Source organism: Lepisosteus platostomus, chromosome 12 (genome assembly GCF_059453375.1).
Source record: "Lepisosteus platostomus isolate fLepPlt1 chromosome 12, fLepPlt1.hap1, whole genome shotgun sequence".
NCBI lineage: Eukaryota > Metazoa > Chordata > Actinopteri > Semionotiformes > Lepisosteidae > Lepisosteus > Lepisosteus platostomus.
In genome coordinates, this window is record NC_142622.1 from 10,513,084 (window position 1) to 10,532,108 (window position 19,025).

At 36.4% G+C, this 19,025-nt stretch overlaps 1 protein-coding gene across 2 annotated transcripts in view; it reads left to right on the top strand.

Moving 5' to 3' along the window:
• zfpm2a (zinc finger protein, FOG family member 2a) overlaps positions 1 to 19,025 on the top strand; it is a 179,166-nt gene that overhangs the window by 82,875 nt on the left and 77,266 nt on the right. For both annotated transcript variants that reach the window (XM_088600919.1, XM_088600918.1), the window contains one exon: positions 10,784 to 10,908. In XM_088600919.1, the coding sequence (XP_088457045.1) occupies positions 10,784 to 10,908 (125 nt within the window). The remainder of the gene's footprint in view (positions 1 to 10,783; positions 10,909 to 19,025) is intronic.

Below are 19,025 nucleotides of genomic sequence, written 5' to 3' on the forward strand. Positions count from 1 at the left end.
TTCTGCTGTGTTAGCTCAAATCTAAATGCACTCAAACAGTCTGCTGCACTGGAGCAAGATTCCTTCTCAAGAAAAAAAAAAAGAAGAAGTCAAAAACCTCCACATAACAATGCCAGAGAAAAATCAGAACATTTTCTGCCGAAAGATGGGCCATTTCCAAATCCTTGTGCCCTATCAGACAAATTAAAGTAAATCAAGCATGAAATGAAGCAGAAGAGCCCCGAGATAAGGCTCCTTTAAGTCGTTTACAGATTAGGATAGAGAGTGAGGTGCATCTGGTCCCTGGCAGTGAAGGAGGCTAGTTTCTCATTTCACAATAGCAGCCTGTGTATAGGATTACTTTCCCCTGTCACTGACATGGGGGGAAAAAACGAGTCTGCAAAATGTTTCTAAATATGTCCCTAATGTTCCTACTAACTTCTGATGTGTTGCACTAGGGTGATAATATGTGATAGAATATGGCTTTCATGGAGCATGTTTTTATGAATGTATTGAGTATACTGTTTCTATATATATTATAGGTGCCATATTTATGACTCATCCTTTATGTGCTGGTCCTGTCCATATTGTATGTTATTATACAATATATTATTGTATATTATTGATTGTGTTTCAATCAATAAGGTAACAAACTACAGTGCATTTAAAAAGGTAGAGAAACAGAACATGATTGCTTTTGTGATAAGCACACGCAAGAGTGCTATATATCCATGGTAAGGCCATGTACATTATCAGCTTAAAGATGGCTGACTTTATGTAAACATGAGCAAACACCGAAGTCCTCAGAGTGATTCAGTTTCTTAATGGAAAGACCACACGCTGCTGGACACACCCCTGATAATTTACAGCAGTGTGAGGTGATGGACTACTGATCTACACATAATTCATCTATGTTAAGAAAGCAGGTAGATAAAAGCAGGCAGTGCACCTGTTGTTTGATTCTGACAATGACAAAGTTAGCTGACTGAAAGAATTTGTGACAGTCTTGGAGATCTGGACATCACAAATTGTTTCTGCTCACAAGATGACTGTCCGATTAAACTTACCTCTAGTCGATGTCTGCACTTTGAATTTGTGCATCCATACAGCTCCGTACAGAAACAACTTTCCAACAGACAAAATACAACCAGTACTAGACCAGGAGGCAGGAAAGACCTGGCAAAGCTGGACATGTACTGGATCTCTTTAAACAAGTTTGGAAACAATGTGGAAAAGCGATGCTTACCGTTTATATTACATATACAGTATACGCCATAATAAAACATTAGAACTAAACACACTCATGTATTTAAAAATGTGCGTACCTGTACATATTTTTTGGATCCTGCCTTTTCTTATTTTAAATATTCAAAATGGAAGTATCCGAGCGGCTCAACTAGGGAAGGCACTCATTCAGACCAGAGGTTGAACCCAGTAATCAATGATGAAGGCATTCAGAGGTGAGAAGATCAGGCAACACAGGCAGCCAGTACTTTAAGTTCAAAACATGATGGTCTGTACAGTTGAAGGAATTTCAAATGTTACTGTATGTCATTATTGTGTCAAACGACCAGTTAACCAAATACAACCTGAGTATTTGGTACTTTGAATAATGTTTTTTCCACTAAAATTACTCTTTATGTTTTTGATACAGTAACCCTACATTTTCCTGGAGGTACAGTCTCACTGTCTCAGAAATGGTCAGACATTGATTCATACTGTAAATAACACAATCTTTTCTGTTGCTTATTTAACCATTTCTGTAGTCATGTAGTTACTGTAGTGGTCTATTAGTATGGTGTTTACTGTATGTTTTACTAAAGCTGCTGCTCACATCATCACTATTATACCTTTGGCATTTAACATGACTCGTGTATTTCAATTTCAGACTTTTTCTTTTTGGAACCTCTGAGGTTAATATTTCAATTAATATTGATTTTGAGCTGCACAGTATTGCACCACACTCCGCAGTAGCTTAAGCGGATGGATTTGTAGTCAGCTACCATGTGAAATGTGCTTGTCAAGTTCAAGAGAGGCATACAAAAATGAAAGCTACCGTAATGTAACACATCTTGATGGGTCATGATTTTGTTTGATTTCTCGCATATCTTAGGTGAGAGGTTGGGTACTTTGCAGTAATGAGTCACTGCACAGTTTGAAGGGGACTATTCTCTGTACTACAGTGTATTTGGTTGGAATCCTGTAACCTTGACCTTCCATGCTGGAGTCTTAGGTTTAGAGGTTTTATCATTCTATCTCCAGGCATTTAAAAATACTCCTGAAACTGGATGATTTAACCCGCTTTTACGCCGTTCACATCAAAACTGGATGAAAAAAAGCTTAATCCATCTTATCTGTTGACTGTCAAACTGCTCAGGCTAAAACCTACTCACAAAAGACAACTAGGTCACCCAGGAAATACAGAATTTCCGTTAAGTAAAGTTTGAAATCTGGTAATTGAGTGTGTGCAGCTTGGGAGAAGCACAATGACGCTAATTTATGGTGTTGAAACTTGTTTCTAAACAGTCAACAAATAAAAAACTTGCTGTATAATTCAGACCCATAATGTTCAATTATAAACATCTAATGTAACTGCATGGTATACTGGTCATATTTTTTAAATATTTTTTTTAAGTTGGAATCCTTAGTATCTTTTATTTGTCTTATTCCATTAGGAGGAACAACAAGGACAGGACATGCCATTTTAAAACACACTGAAGCTAAAATAAAAAAGTGCATTTCAGATAAAAATATTACCTGTATGTTATCATATCTTGCTATGTTATATTTATATTCTTTCAAATTTCGTAATCATACCCATTCTTTATTTAATTTTCAACAAAAGTTGCAATATAAAAAAAAAAAAAATACATTATACATAAGTGGTACTTAAGAGTACTATTATTCCAGAAATGTTTATTTTGCTATGTCACTACTGGAAGATTTCCAATCCACTTAGGATAAGTGTTTTAGTGATCAATGTCGGCATTTTTTGCAGGGGGTTACTTTTTCCCCTTTATTCCGTGAAACTAAAGTCTTGGTATATGTTGGTGACAAAGGGGTTATTTAAAGTTCATTTCATAACCACGCTATTGTGACATAACTATTCTTCTTTAAATAACCAGAAAAAAAAGAAATAGAAAATAAATCGAAACCGAATTTGTTAAAACCTGTTAGAAATCTAACATTATGTTACTGTGGTTTGGGTGTCAGCATTATTCTGATTCTCTTTTGGTCGGCACTGTCAGTTCATTCTAAGTAAGGATTAACCTCAGTGTACTTTTAACGTACTTCCCAGTATTCATTGTCTGAAAACAAGGGTGACCTGTGGGGTAAATAAGTGCCCTTCTCAGCAAATGTATGTGGTTGCCTGGAAACTTTGGTCTGCAAGATTGTCAACTTTCTTTCACGGCTGAAAAGGAAGATTTGAGCCTCACAGAGAGCTTTAGTCTAGAAGAGAAAAAAAGGTCCTTCTGTGTTTTAAAACAAGTGTCTCGACAGGAGATAATAGTGTGAGTCTGGGTTATAAATGATGCATTTTGTTCACTTGGACTTGATAATAGCAGTTGAGGGGGGGGGGGAGAAAGTTCATCGCTCTCTTATCAAAGCACTGTGACATTTCTCCTTCAGCTGTAAAAATTTCATATCACATATCTCCTTTAAAGCTGTAGCACCTTTTGTTGAGAGATACAGTACATTTGATTTCACTTTACATGCTTCACATGCTATATTAATTTGTATCCCATTTGGCAGTTCTATAACCTGTCCTATCGATAGCGATGGTATTGATAGCTACATTTTAGAATTGGTACGCTTGAAGTTTAGTACAATAACACTGAGAATTCGTAGAAAAAAATGCTTTCCTCTTGTGAAATGGTTGTTGAAGTCATGTACTGTACCTGTTACGTCAATGGCTGAACTTCACAGCTGAATTCTTCATTGGTTATTTTATTTTCAGTTGAAGTGCAAACATAGGTGAGTTTCTTAAAAGCTGAATTATTCCTGTTTGTTTTTGTTGTGCTTCCACACCAGAGTTTTCCAAAACGAAATACCATTTTATTTTTATTTTTACAATGTAACAATTTCCCCCCATTTTTTCTGTCTCATTAAAAAACAACTCATTTTCCCAAACTGTATTTTTTGTGTTTTGTATAATGCCATATTTTAGCCTTTATATACAGTATATACCTTTCCCTGTTCTCCTGCACAGTATTTTCATTAAGTAAAATTGTATTGGCCACAAGTAGTAGTGGTTTATTATTTTCACGAGTTCACCCACTACAGCATGTTTAGTAAGTTATAAATACTTTTACAAATTTGACGTATAACACAAATTGAATTTATATTAAACACACTGATTTCTTATTTAATCTACCGTAATTATCTTCTTGTCTTGTCTATTACACAGTATGTCTGTTGTGATACAGTATCTCAGAACAGCTTCAACAAAGAAAATACTTCATAGCCAGAGTCCATCAATCATTGCCCACCAGGAAGTTTGCTTTTTCTATCATTGAATGTGCTGTGAAGTAGGATATTCAGAGTGTCCTTTTAACCATTTAAAAGGAAGTTGATATACATTAAATTAATAAAAGGAGGATGAAAAAGAGAAGTTGGGGCAGACGAGAATTATTCAGTTCAAATTCAAATGATTATTCACAAACTCACATCTAAGTTCTAAGCCCAGTCCTGAACCATGAGTCCAGTTTCAACATTTACAAAATAAATACAATTGAGGGATACAGAGTTTTAGAATAATTAGCATGCATTTGAAATATTCAAGTAAAAAAGAACATTTTGCAAACCTAGAAATTTGCTAGTAAACAGTGACTAAATAAAGGTATCTAATTACAGAGTAAATGTGACAAAGAATAGTATTCTATTGAACATAAGGCAAATGTGAAATACAAACCATTATACTTGTATAGACATCACATATTTTTTACAGTGTTTATGTTATTTTATTCAGTCATAAAATGTTTATGTATTTAAAGCATATCTTTATATAGAACATTTCACCTGTTTCTGTTTTTATAATGATACTATGTCTAAAGAAACTGAGAAAGACACAATTTGATTATTAAAGTTAGATTTGATTTCCATATCTGTCCAAGTTCTAAGAAGAACACAAGCTGTTAATATACTGTAAGTTAATGTACATCTGTTTTGTCTCCTTGGTTGTGAGTATATTAGTTGGGTAAACTACATGTGCTGCATGTGTAAACTGTGAAGTAACATTCAGTGTTCATATTCCAGAAAAGGCGTTTTGTTGTTTTTGAGCGCTTAAGAAAATAAGAAAGGGTAAGAGTAAGAAAAATATCTTCAGCAAATATCTTCTTTCTGATCAAAACAATGTTGCTGTGTTCTGTAGATATGCATATTTACCTGAATTAAGGAACTAGTGAGGTGTGGAATTCAGTTTCTTATTTGGCTTCCCAAGATGGAAGCCTCCTTAGTAATGAGATATGTGATTGTATATGTTTGGAAGAGAAATCTGTAAGATCTATGTAAATTTGTGACCAGGCATTAGACTTAACCTGCTTTTCTTCAGTGGGAGGGTTTAAAGACATAACCAGCAGCGATGAATGATATTTTGTGCAATATACAGAATGTATTCGTCGACTGAACACAGTTGATCAGTACCAGGGTTTCCTTAATTCGAAAAAGACAAAAATGTTAAACAAAAACAAAATGTAAACATCTTTAAGTACTGCAGTGACCTCAAATGTGATCGCAATGACGTTTCAGTCTGTAGCCCATTTTAAAAAAATAAAAGGAAGATCCCACAATTTGGTTAGTCGCGCACCAGAGTCGCCATTCACTTTGCGTTAAATCTTCTGAGGTCGGCTGTTTGCCATTTGTGCTTGTTAGCATTCAGTTGTATGGCACTGGCGGAAAAGATGAGGTCCCCTTTCCTCTTAACCATAACAGAAAACAAACAGATGCCAGCGTGGAGCATCTTGGTGCTATCTGAGGAGGATCTCTCCACACAAAGGGACATTCATGGGCCTGCCAAGTATCTATGGAGAGCAGGAACAGACCCTAGAGTCCAGCGACAGATGATGATCTTATCGAAGGAGAAAAAAAAAGGCTCTTTAGTCACATCATCAGTTCACTCTTGCCAAGACTGTGGCATTTCAACAGTGGAGATGAACACTCACATTGGAAATGAACAGGGGTAGCATTTGTGAAATCCCGGCATATCCTGCTGTCTTACTCTCTTCATCCCTTGTTTCTTCTGTGAAGCATGAGGAAAAAATGTCATTTTTTACCTTAGATATTTAAAATACTTGGTTTCTAGCTTGTCTATTAAAGGAGATAGAGACCTATATTGTTCATGAATAATTTAGATCAAAAGTGCTTTTCACTATATTGTATATATATCTAGACAATGTCTTTTTCTCCTTTAGTGATAATGAAAACGCATCTTTGCAGTGAACAAAAACAAATAATTAAGGCGAATATTGCTGTGTATTTAAATGGATTTCCTGACTGATCTTGATTAACTTGTAAATGAAGCAGAATGCCATCTGTTTACTGCAGCCAATTTGTTCACATCTGTGATTGAGCATTTCTCATCCAAACTGCAGGTGGCCTTCTAGTGAAACCATTACTGACACTTTTGTTGGTACTATTTAAAAATGTACTATTGTGACACACTATCAAATAAACATTAAGTACAGCACGTATCTGGCATGTAAAAATATTTACAGACAGGATATTTTGGGCCTAACTATGCATGTTGTGTGACACTGCAGGAGCCACTAAGCATATCATAGGGTCGCACAGGAGAGAGAACTGAAATTAGAGACCGAACTCTGATGGTGAAAATACTGTGCCTTGTCAAAATATGAATAAGTGGTCCCCGCACTACAAGGTTAAGGAATTCAATACATTGACCTTGCACCAACACCTAAAAAAGCAAATAAACAATTGTAATTAAAAATGTGAAATGGGACCTTTAAAATGTTAGTACCTTCCAGCATAAAAATTATTCAGTGGACACTTAAAAGTTGTTATTTCTCTAGTATGCTGCCAATAGAGAACATTGTCTAAAAGAAGTCATCATTACATAAAATCATACATTACAATACTGTAATGCTATTTTATGCCCAGCACACATATTTCTATCCTTCATGCTAACCTCTGCAGCTCTCATTTTCTGATTATTGCTGTTTTGATTTGAAGTAGCTTTAGCTGCTTGGGAATATATGGTAAGAGAGAGAATATATGTTTGGGCATATACTGTAAGAGACACAGCATGTGCTACTGCAAATTAGTTTATTAATGTTGATATATGTGAGGGGATATTAAATATACAATATGTCTGACATTAAGAATGATGACTGTTTTTGTAAATACACTCTATACACACACATATTGATGTATAGGAACACAATTTTGATTGAATGAGATTCAAGTTACTTTTTTGCTAACAGTGTGTGTTCTCTAGTATGTTTGCTTTGCTGGCAAGTATTGTGTGTTTACATTAGGCAAACAGGATTCTCAGTGCTGAAATCTGGTGAGATTCTTGCACTTTTCCATTTCCGGTTTACACTGGATTTTTAAGCTGTTTTAAGCATGAGAAAGCGATTGACCCTTTCCTTTGAGTCATGCTGTCTGAATGCCATGCTTCTTCTTCAGTAAGAGGAACGATATGAATTAGGTGTGTGCTACATCTCGATTTTCAAGAAAATGTAAAGTCCAATACTGTGTCTTCAGAGATGCATTATCAAGAAGAGTTAAAATGCTATTTTGCGGTTCAACAGGTCTGGGGTCATTAACAACATTTTCCTACTGGTGCAGATCTGGAAACCTACAGTCAACTTTCAGTACTGCTCGAGGAGAGTACTATTTTGCCTTAAATTGAATTAATTCTTCTTATTTTGAGTAGTCATTGATTCTCTGTATCATTGTCTTTTATCGTTTTGAATTGCAAGAATTAATTTTGTGTCAATTGCCAATGTCAGGAATGACTCTAACTGTAGTTTAGATCAGCTTTGCTGTTCATGGGCAACATGACATGAAATTATCAAATGAGGTTCACCAAAGCGGACACTTCTTTTCTCTTGCTGTGGTTTTCTACATTTCCTGTGATAGCCAATGCAAACGATGCTATGATATGTTTCTCCGTCAGACGCGAGATTGCTGCTCATTCAGATTTTAGCTGGATGAACTTGCATGATCTCCTGCCATTCCAAGCATGACTTACATTTCATTACTTCTTCTTCCTTCCCATTTTTTGATCTGTCCTTTTCCTTCTCCCTCGATTCTGTTCACATACTAGACACCTTTTGATCACAGGCTTTTCTAAACTGATCTTATCTCTGGCCTGTGCTCTTTCTGAATAACATCTAGACAAAGTGCCCCTTTTTAACAATTTATCTCCGCAGTGTCTCATCCAAGCTCTAGCTCTTTCTAGACTGATCCCCCTCTCTGCCATAGCCATGCCCCCTCTCAGGCCCCCTCCAAGACTGGAACTTGCCATCACCTTCTCCAGTCCAACTACCAATTCAACCTTTTCTTCCAATTATAGATTTTTTTCCTCAATGCGGCTCCTTCTCCTCAGCCTCTTTTACCTCTAGTCTCTTGTTCTCATCCTCTTCTCCCTCTGACCATCTGTACCTTTCATGCCTTCCTCTACCTCCCATGCCTGCTCTTTCTCATCCTTGAGTTTTGCTTTCTCTTTCCTCACAATCTGTAAACATCTTTACCTTGTGATACAGATGATCAGATCTTAGAAGCTGGATGGTAGGAATTTGTACGCTTATATTTTGAGTTTCCATGGGCTCCTCTTTTGCTTGTGTGCACAGCAGCTGTCAGTGATGATGCCAGCTTAGGCGGCATGGGTCTTCTGTTTGCCGCTAGAAGAGGGTGCAAACAACAGCCGGTCGATTCTCTGTGTACCCCATCCCGCTCCACGCTCACGCTCACCCAGTGGAAATGACATGTAGAAGCATCAGCTGGGACTAAATGTGAACTTGGGACGCAAGTGGTTAAAGGCCGATAGCCTTATCAGAAGACAAACAGAATGCATCAAGCCCTTCCCTGTTCTGAGAGTGCTTCCCTCTGATGCTTACCAGCTGTGCTTGAATGCTTAATTATTTCATTTTAATGAGCTTTCCCACCTTCTTGCCTCACTGCATGAAACGTGGTGTGCTTTGGCGACCTGAAATGGGAAATATTTAGCTCACATTTCCTTATTCTACCAACATAGGTTCACTCTTAAAACTATTCATACGTAGACATTTTCTGCAGTCAGATGGGAAGTGTTTATACAGTACCTTCCATAAGGCTACAAAATTGCCAAGTGGAGCTTTGAAAGTCCAGTCTGCTTTCTCTTTAAATAGCTGTCGGAAATGCTGGGGAATTCAAGTGCTAGAACAGTAAACTCTTGAAAGAAAACTGGCAAACTGGGCGTTATAGCAATTCCTTTGTGTAAACACAACCTGCATGTTGTCTGTATATCTGTTTCTTGTATAAATCTCCAAAATGTATTTTTAGAACAAATACATGAATTTTAGAACTGTTTATACCACTAGAATTATTTTCCTTTTTAGTATTGTGTTGTGTCAGAAAGTACATATGAAAATTAATTTCCCAAAAGCTGCAGTTTACTGTGCAATAAAGTATCATATACCCCCTTCTATATAATAGAAGCCATTTGTTACCTGTTCATGTCAACAAAGCTTTTATATTTGCCTTCTACTTCCATTAAATGGCTTATTGATTTTTGATACAAACTGTTTAAGCTTTTGAAAAATGATATGCTTGTTTCTATGGCAGGTTCTTGGAGTTTAAATGCTGAAAATAAAACTAACCTTTAGTTAATAACAACTAATAACATAGATTATTAGGACAACTCAAAAATAACTCTTTCTGATATCTGCTATGATAAACTAAACTTTTTAAGTTAAGATTTTATACATTATAAAAATACACATACTATTCATTTTCTGCTAATGATTTCAAAACAAATAATTTGGTGACCCAAATCCGGTTATAGAAATCACTTCAAGATCTAGTCCTTGCTATGCCCTCTTCTGAAAATCAGGCTGTTGAGTACATTTAAAAGTAGTTCCATAGTTTGAGTATAGTTAAAAATGTTAAAACATAAAAGATCCTGTGATGTTTACAGTTAAGAGTGAAATATGCATGTGTTTAAGTGCATGTAATTAGAAGCAAGATTTTGTAATTCCAAGATTTAATGTTTCAAGGAGATGACCTCATAGCAGTTTATCAGCAGTGAAGTCATAACATACTGATGCAGACGGAGAAGGTAGAAAAAAATGGATAAAAGAAGATGCCACCAAAGTTTGAGGGTTAATCCTGTGTAGCTTTTGTGTCACGGGTCTTCCTGATCCCAAGCACTCAGGGTTGTCACGGAGACCATGTGGAAATCGGCACTTGAAAGCCACATGACGTTGTCCAGATACGGTGTCACGACACAGAAGCCTATTATCATAACTGTTTGATTAATCACTGTCCCAAAAAAAGTACACTAAATCTAAAAGATAAGATAAGGGAACTGCAGCACTAACAACACTATCCTGTTGCTCAGCTAATTAACTAGAGTTCAACAAAGCATTAACAAGGGGCTTTCTCAGAACAACAGTAATAGTAGTGCTGTAAGTAATTAAGCATGTGATGTTTTAGACAGATTGTCATAATGTAAGTCTTTTCTAGTATTGATTTTTTACTCCTGTTTATTAGAATTTGTTGCGAACAAATTATGATAAATAAAAGTCCACTTCCCTTTCCATACTTGCAAATGACTTTTTAATGCTCATTTTTTTTATTTCAGGAGAGCTAGAAGCTTTCCAGAAAGATGGCGAACGCAGGATTCACAGTCGACAGCAGCTACCTGTGGGAACTACATGGGGGCCTTTCGTGGGGAAGATAGAAATGAGCACCGACAGCAACAATTTGGTATGTTGTGACACTGATTCTTTGTTTCGTCATGTTACTTTCAGCCCTAAAGATCTCCCACTTTAATTGTGTTCTTTTTCCAGTCTTTACAGGGAAACAAAATCTGGCTGCTTCAATCTTGAACAATTAACTAGACTTTTACAGAGTGCCGTTGATTTTGTCCTACCCAATACCCAACAGTATGAAGCATTATCCCTTTAACTTGGGAAACCCAGTATTTTATGAGTTAATGATTAGGTAGGAGGATTTTTATGTCCGTCCATTACCTTGAATTGAATAAAATTGGTATCCCAGTATAGTCACATTCTATATTATTCTCAAAACATTTTCAAAATACAGTACTTTTCTTGTCCCTCTTGTCTATAGGTTTTCCTTAAGTTCTTTTTGCTACTTTGACTAAATGTTTTGACCTGGCTGCTCTAGTAAAAAAAAGCCTTAAGGGTTTAATATTTAATTTTGCTTTTGGATTAATTAAGGAATCCTTATTAAAAAATGTAACGAATCTTGCAGTCATCCTGTTAAGAAACATAAGGAATAGTCCACAAGGACTTTGGACTCAGAGGTCCCTTCTCAAAGATTATTTAACACATAACTTTATTAAATAATTCTCTAAATGCTTGTGACTGTTTTAAAGCTCCTTTTATATTTCTAACACTTACGGCATAATTTACAAAGCTTTTTGTGATCATTTATTAACCACAGTACACCGCAATGTTTTTTGCAATAGAGGGAAAATGAAACCTCAGCTGTCTATATAATGAGGACTGATGATTTTCAGCATGCGAACTTAACTTTTTTACACTCCTTCAATAATTCAGCAAATAGCTGTTTTTAAAGTGAGACTAAGCTTTACGTTTGTTTTATCTGTAAGTAGAGCATTTGAACTCCATGAAAGCCCAACTGCAATATTTTAGTAATTGACAAGTCTTCATTAGGTTCGATACAATTGTGAATAGCCATCAGAACAAGACAAATTTAGCTTTTTCAGGAGGAGCATTTTTCTTAATGAGGTGGAGGTTGTCCAGCTCTCTTCCTCGTGTAAAGGACAATTGGTAGTAGCCAATTAATCGATCATCATGTCTTTTGGAAGGACCAAGAGTACCCAGTAAAAACTCACTCAGACATACCATGTAGTGAGAATGTTTATTCTCTACACAGATAAGCAACACAGCCCATTTTTATACCCCAGGTCCTAAAGCTGTGAGGTATTGATATTACCGTACCCACCATTATACCACTGCATCTGTCAAGAAAATAAACACTTTAAAGGTAGAGGTCATGTATCTGAGAAAGAGGTCATGTATCTGAAGCCTTTAAAATAATTCCAGTACGAGAACAACTGTCTTCTTTCATAGAATAGTAGTTAAGGTTGTGGACTAGAAAGCTGTGAACTCAAATACTGCGTAGGAAATGCAGTTGTATCCTTGAACAAGATACTTTAATGAGATCTCTCCTGCCAGATACCCAGCTTTATAAATGGGTACATGTATACGTCACTTTGGATGAAAGCAGGAGCCAAATAGACTCATTTTTACTCCAATATTTAATTGGCATAATAGTTGATTATTCAAGCTGACAAATACGGGTAGTTTCAATATTCTGCCATGGAATGGATTGAAAAAGCTGTTACCTGACTGAACCTGTTTTAAATATTGGGATTAAGCTGAAAGTCCAGTGCAGAGTTTGAGATGCTGATAGGCTGTGTTATACAGGAATAAATCCCTTTTGTAGCCTTGAGCTTTCCTGTCTGCCGTGGGTTTGAAGAACAATAATAAAAGCAGGTGGTAGTCTTTGTCAGCAGTGTGTAGGAGAGAGGTCAAAATTAGTTGTAAAGCTACAGTAATTAAAGGTAGGGCAGTGTCTTTCAAAATGTAAGAAGATTCACTGTTAATGATTCCTTGTGGGCTTTTTTTGTCTCCTGGGTGCACATTAAAATATGCAGTACAGTTTTATATGCACTCGTTTTACTTCTTTTTCATGTCCCATAGGACACTAACCAACATTCTGTCTCACCGACATTCTGCAAAGGCTCACTGGCCCATTCTTGATTTGAAGATAGTCTTACTAAATCAGGCTCCGTAAAGTTACAGATCATTTAATGAGGCGGTTTTCATTTTAATTTTGACGCACTTACTGTTCAGCCTAAAATTCAGACTATAGGAGGAATTCTCCAACCTTGGTCCTGGAGAGCCATCATCCAGCAAGAATTGTAGGTCTCCCTTAAATCACCAGTTTCCAAAAATTGGAAGAATTCTTTTATGATCAATCAAACAGGTGATTTGTAATTTTGTCATTTAGAAACCATAATGGCCACATCCATTGGGGACACTGTTTATGACTACTAAGGGGGGAAAAAGGCTAGGAAAACAGAAAATTAAGTCTGCAATCAACTGAGATCCTGAGAAGTTTAATTTTATTTTTAAATATACATTTCCCTTAATAGCATCTCATTAAAAGAGCTGTAACTGATGTTTTATATTACTAGGCTATATTTCCACTTCTATAGTAGTATTATTTTCACCTTTTACAATTTGTTTTTACATTCCTTCAGCTTTTATTGCAACATGCTTGAATGTGGCATTGAGAAACTGCATTAAGAAAGCAAGACAAAGAGAACCGAATGGGACCTGAAAGCAATGTTGTAGAATAACAGTGACGAGCAAGTTGCCCGGTTTTAATGCATGGCAGGTCAATGGATATTTCTCTATGGGGTCAGTGAGTGCAATAATGCATTTGAGGTAGATGTAACCCTTGATCACTTGTCTACTCTTTCCCCAAGAGGGAATTCAGCAGTTATTATGAATTGTGACCTCAATAAGCTATTAAATCTAGACATTACTAGTTTTTTCTTTTAAATTTTTCAAATATACTGTAGATGCTGAAGTCACAGAGGACTGAACTGCCCGTGCCAGCCAGGTGTAGCAGCAATGTCAGCAGTCACACAGTGTGATTTTGAAGCTGGACAAAACAGGAATTTATTGAAAGCGATTGATATCACTTATGCCATGGTGTACTATTTTTCACTGTACGTTTAAAATGTTAAGCTGGGGTTCATTAACTCAGATCTTACCACATGGATTTTATTTGCTCCCCTTGACTTCTAACTCCATTAAAATAAAGAAACAGATGATTGAGCACAGCACCACCTATTTACAATGATTTTAATAAATTGAAGGCATTAAGTTGAAAAATGTTAACATTTCTGCATGATTTATATTGAATACAATTATGTTCAGGTTTTTACATTTCTCATAGAGAACTCTTTCTTTAGAAGAAAAATACTCGTCACCAAGTTTCGTCAATGAAAATTTTGATTTTTATGTTCAATATTTTAAGCACATATCACACATTAGGACATACACATGTGTTGAAGAAGTTGAGAATTGTGCAATGACTGCAAAAAAAAAAGTATACGTTTCACACTATCAAGTAAAAAGAAGAAGATCCATGTTTTGGCTGTTGAGTCTTCCTTAGCCTGCATTAACTTATTCATATAAAAATGAGCTGATCAGTTTGTTTGTTACAGCGGCCCTGTTGTAGTGTGCACCATCCCAACAAAGCATGTACAGTAGGAATAAATATATACTGTACAATATTTGCAAAGTCTAACTCTTGCTAAAATGACACGTGCTGTGAAGAATGAATCCAGACAGATTAGAAGGTTTATATGTGATGTAACTTTAGAAGCAATTCTGTTTTTCATTAGTAATAGGTGATAACAAGCAAGCCCACATCTTTTGCCCTGTTTTCATTGATCTTAGTCTGCAAGGCCTACCCTCGAGCCAAGCTGTGAGGCTTCAGCTACACTGCCTGCCTTAAGCTGGTTGAGAACCCTGGTCCCTGATTTTCATAGGGCCACTAGTGTTTCTTATTTTAGTTTCAGGATCATTCAAGAAAGAGAGCTGGAACACATGACCTTCTCATAGGAAACAAAAAATGTGTTATTGTTCTTACTCCTACTGTAAATGGAAAAATTAACAAGTAAAGGTTCATTTTACCGAGAAAGGTAGAAAGACAAAACATGGTATTTGAGCTTTTGACTAAGGAAGGGTTTGATTCAGCTAATATACAGTAACTGAATGCATCAGTGCTTGTGCTGTTGTTGTCTGAAGGAGACCAATAAAAACTGCTGGATTGTTTCCTCCAAGGACCAGAACTGTGGAATTATTACAGGAGAACAGAGGTGTCAAACTCAGTTCCTGGAAGGACCAGTGTCTTCCTGGTTTTGTTCCAACCCAAGTTGTCAGTTTCAAGAGTGAAGCTTATGATTTCCTTACTTTGACACAAATGCTATGTTTTTTTAAAAAGTCTTTTACAAGTAAGAGCTCATAACAGTCACGTCATTAGAAATACAGTTACAGTGCTTACTGTACAAAGCACTGTGTTGCCAGAGTAGAAATTGTGCATTTCTTCAGTTTATTAAATAATTAGACACACTACACTGTATTAATGAGAGCCCAGATGAAGCAAAACCCAAAAGACATCAGACCCTGTAAGAATGATATTTGATATCCCTGCATTAGAGCCAAATCTGTCCTCCCAAGGTTTCTGAAATTGGCCTGACAGGTTAGAAAATGGTGGATATGAACACAGTCAACAACATTGTATGGACTTAATCTAACCTCCCACATACTGTACCGAGGATATGAAGATGTTGCTCTCGTGATAAATGGGGTATGTTGGTTCCTTCCTGTGTTTTGGCTTGACATTCAACCGCTTAAACCACGTCACCTGTGCCCAGTCATGTTTCTCACTAATGAAGTGATTTAGCACCTATGCAATAAAGTCAATCAAGTATGTAATGGTCCGTCATGAATGATCAATTACTCAAAAAGACTAACAAAACTTTTAATCAAAACGTAAAATCTTTTATGCAGGCATAAATACAGTGAAAAGTTTATTTTGAGGTTCAGTAAGTATTATATATTGTTACAGTGCATGTGGAAAAAACAGTAAAACTATCAAATAATCTGTTATTTTATCATTTTAGCAGTGCATCTCTCCATCTGTATAACAACCAATAACAATATCAAATTTACATCAGATATAATATTTGTGGATGGATATAAAATGTATGCATTTATCAAAGTTACCAACAAATCAGTCATTCATAAATTAACAGGTTAATTAATATATTAGCCTCCAATTTATCATTTTAGAGCTTTAGAAATGTGTAAATGTACTAACACATCAATCTGTAATATAATGTGCTGTATACAGATGTACAGTAGGTCCAGCCTAGCCACTAAAGTTATACCTATTTTTCCCCCTTTATGTCAAATTGTCTATCCAGGGTATTGCTATTGAGTAATGGATCTGCCAATGAAAAGCCACATTCCTCACATTCTCAAGCAGATCAATCAGACAATTAGGCTCCAATTAGACAGGCAACACACAGCAGGTGTGGAAATCTTCCATTTCTTCAGGCAGGGACGGCCCACCCTGCCACAAACTCCAAATTAACACAAATTAATGCTGACACCTAGAAATAAATGTCTGCAATTGGGCTAAATTACCATTCCAGGTCGAAGCAATTGAGTAGCAGGTGTCTGACATTGTGGTAATTACCTCAGCAGGAGAGAACCTTGGCTTCAAGTAAAGTGAAATTTAAAAGAAATGTATTTCAATGGTGCTATCCTGTTAGGTTCTGCAACACTTAGTCAGTGGGTGTGAGGTGATGGAATGCCTGGAAGTCAGGTATTTTTTGTTTTTTTGGAGAATAGGAGCACAGGTATATTTGTACTATTAAAAATATTTGGAAAATATTAAATATACATAGGAGAGAACACAACTTCAAACTGAAAATCATCAAAGTGGGGTTTTCACTTTGTTTTAAACGAGTATTGTTTGCAAATGGATAATTTTAATGGAAAATGTCCAGCAGGTGTGAATCTGAGTTGTCTTTTTTATCAGCACTTTAAGACAGAACCTGTCTACTAAGACTGGAGGCAGTAAGCTTGACAGAGTCCATCTTTATATACTATGGGTACAAATATCCCTACTGCCCGTTCTGACCATCTCCCTTGATATCCAGCTTTTGTTTGCATGTCCTAAGATGCATAAAACTAATTAGCTAAGTAAATTTTCAAAGCCAATGAAGCAAAATGCCTTGGAATATGTTGCATTCATTTTTCTTATGTGATAGATATTTCCACCATTTTATTAAGAATAATCTATGAATATTATTTTAATTGCAGTATTAGATTTCATTATGTCTCAAAGAGGGATGGGAAAGTTTGTCTATTATACCCATCCTAAAAATCTTTATAAATTGCTGATCTGATTATTTTTGAGAGAATTCAAGCTTAGAATTATAAAGCTGTACTGTATATACTGTACAATATGGTTTTTTTTGTCCTAAAAATAATTATAAAGTGTTGAAGGAATAGTTTAGCCCAGATAGCATATTGAAATATTGATAAGGAGAATCTTTTTTCCATGTTTTTTTTATTATAATCTAATGCCATATTTAAAAAAAAAGTCATGGTGTGTAGGCAGTTACTGTACTGTATGTGCACTCTCTGCCTTATTTTATATTTTGTGGAGAGTTTATGGTAAAAGCCATTTGAAACATTAAATGTTTTCAAAAAGAACCTATAGACTATCCCATGTATTTTTGTGACATGGGATACAAAAGAATATTTACCATGAACAGAATTTATACTTGTAAAAAATGTTTTAAAAGGGGGACCGCACAGGAATTAAAATTGTGCTTTTAAAACCATGTATCAAGAGAAATCAAGTGAATCACATGGCGCTGTTATTCTCCTCTTATTTTTGTGATGCATACACTGATTAAGCAGGTTCTTGTTTTCCAAAGAGCAAGAATCTTTGTAACGATAATAGATGCTTTTGAAGTGATTTCTACATCCTAATTGTGGGAAAATAATTATGTGTGTTGCCTGGGTTTTGGATAAATCATTAAAATTTTAAACATCGCACTTGCGATTTGTAAACTGCAGGCACAACTGTTATTTTCTGCTTAAGTAATGTTTGTCAGTAGATGTCTTGTTCAACTCCTGGTGTACACAGCAGCACCACAAAGATAAAATAATAAATAGAGTGGTAGGCTAAAGTGGAGGAATGAAATGTGAGCTGAACAGGTTCAGGGACGAGCAGTCAAGATCATTTCTCATTGTTGTGCCTGAATTACTAATAGGGCCAGCAGCATAGTAAAGGCATGAAGTTAAATGCAGCTCACTTTGTTTTGTAAATTGCAGGTTTTTGTGGTTTAATTGTTTTTTTTTTTACTATTACATTGACATACACTGTATTTCGTCAATGATTGTGTCAGGGATAACCCTTTCCCGCAAATAAAACCTACTATATAATTACGAAATGCAACATAATCTTAACAACCCCAAAATAATAGCAATTAAAACTACCCAGTTTATATACTGTAGGGCCCTTCAAAGCAAGTTGTCACAGAGCCCTATCACACTTATTTACACAAACTGCATCCATCTAAAAATCTAACGAAGAAGATGTTTTTAAAATATACAAAACAAAGTGCATCATGTGTTTGCATAATGCTACAGTATGCATCAGGTCCGTCATGAGTCTGTGAAGCCGCAGATTGTCATCCACCTCGCATCAGATGCCTTCAATAGCAAAGCACCATGGAGATCTTTTCTTTGAAGGGCTTATTCACCGCTGGCACTGCGGCACGGTGATGTCATCGCACGCTCCGCCCATGGCCTTTGTGTCGCAACTCGTTCCAGAGTTTTGACGAAGAGTTCGGGGCTGTGATGGCGTGGGCGTACCACAGTTGAGGTGCTGCGCGTGGTGGAATCATTGTTGAAAATGTTTCTCCTGTGTTGAGGGAATAGGGCGGCAGAAACATTATAATGAATCCTGGATGTGCCGCAGGCCATCCTCTTTCTACCCGAAGCCATGACGAGCATAATTCCAGAGTTTGGATGTACATGGGCATTGTGTGGCAACTCCAGAAAACGTGGCAGATGGTCAGTGTTGCCGTGCCCTTGCACAGGGCTTCGTGCCACCAGCGCATTTTCTCCTATGGCAGCACACATTGTTGTTTCATCTTGGCTTCCCGGCACATTAACTGTGGTACACTGGCCAGTAACAAAACCGACGTAGGCCAGATTGAAGTCTGT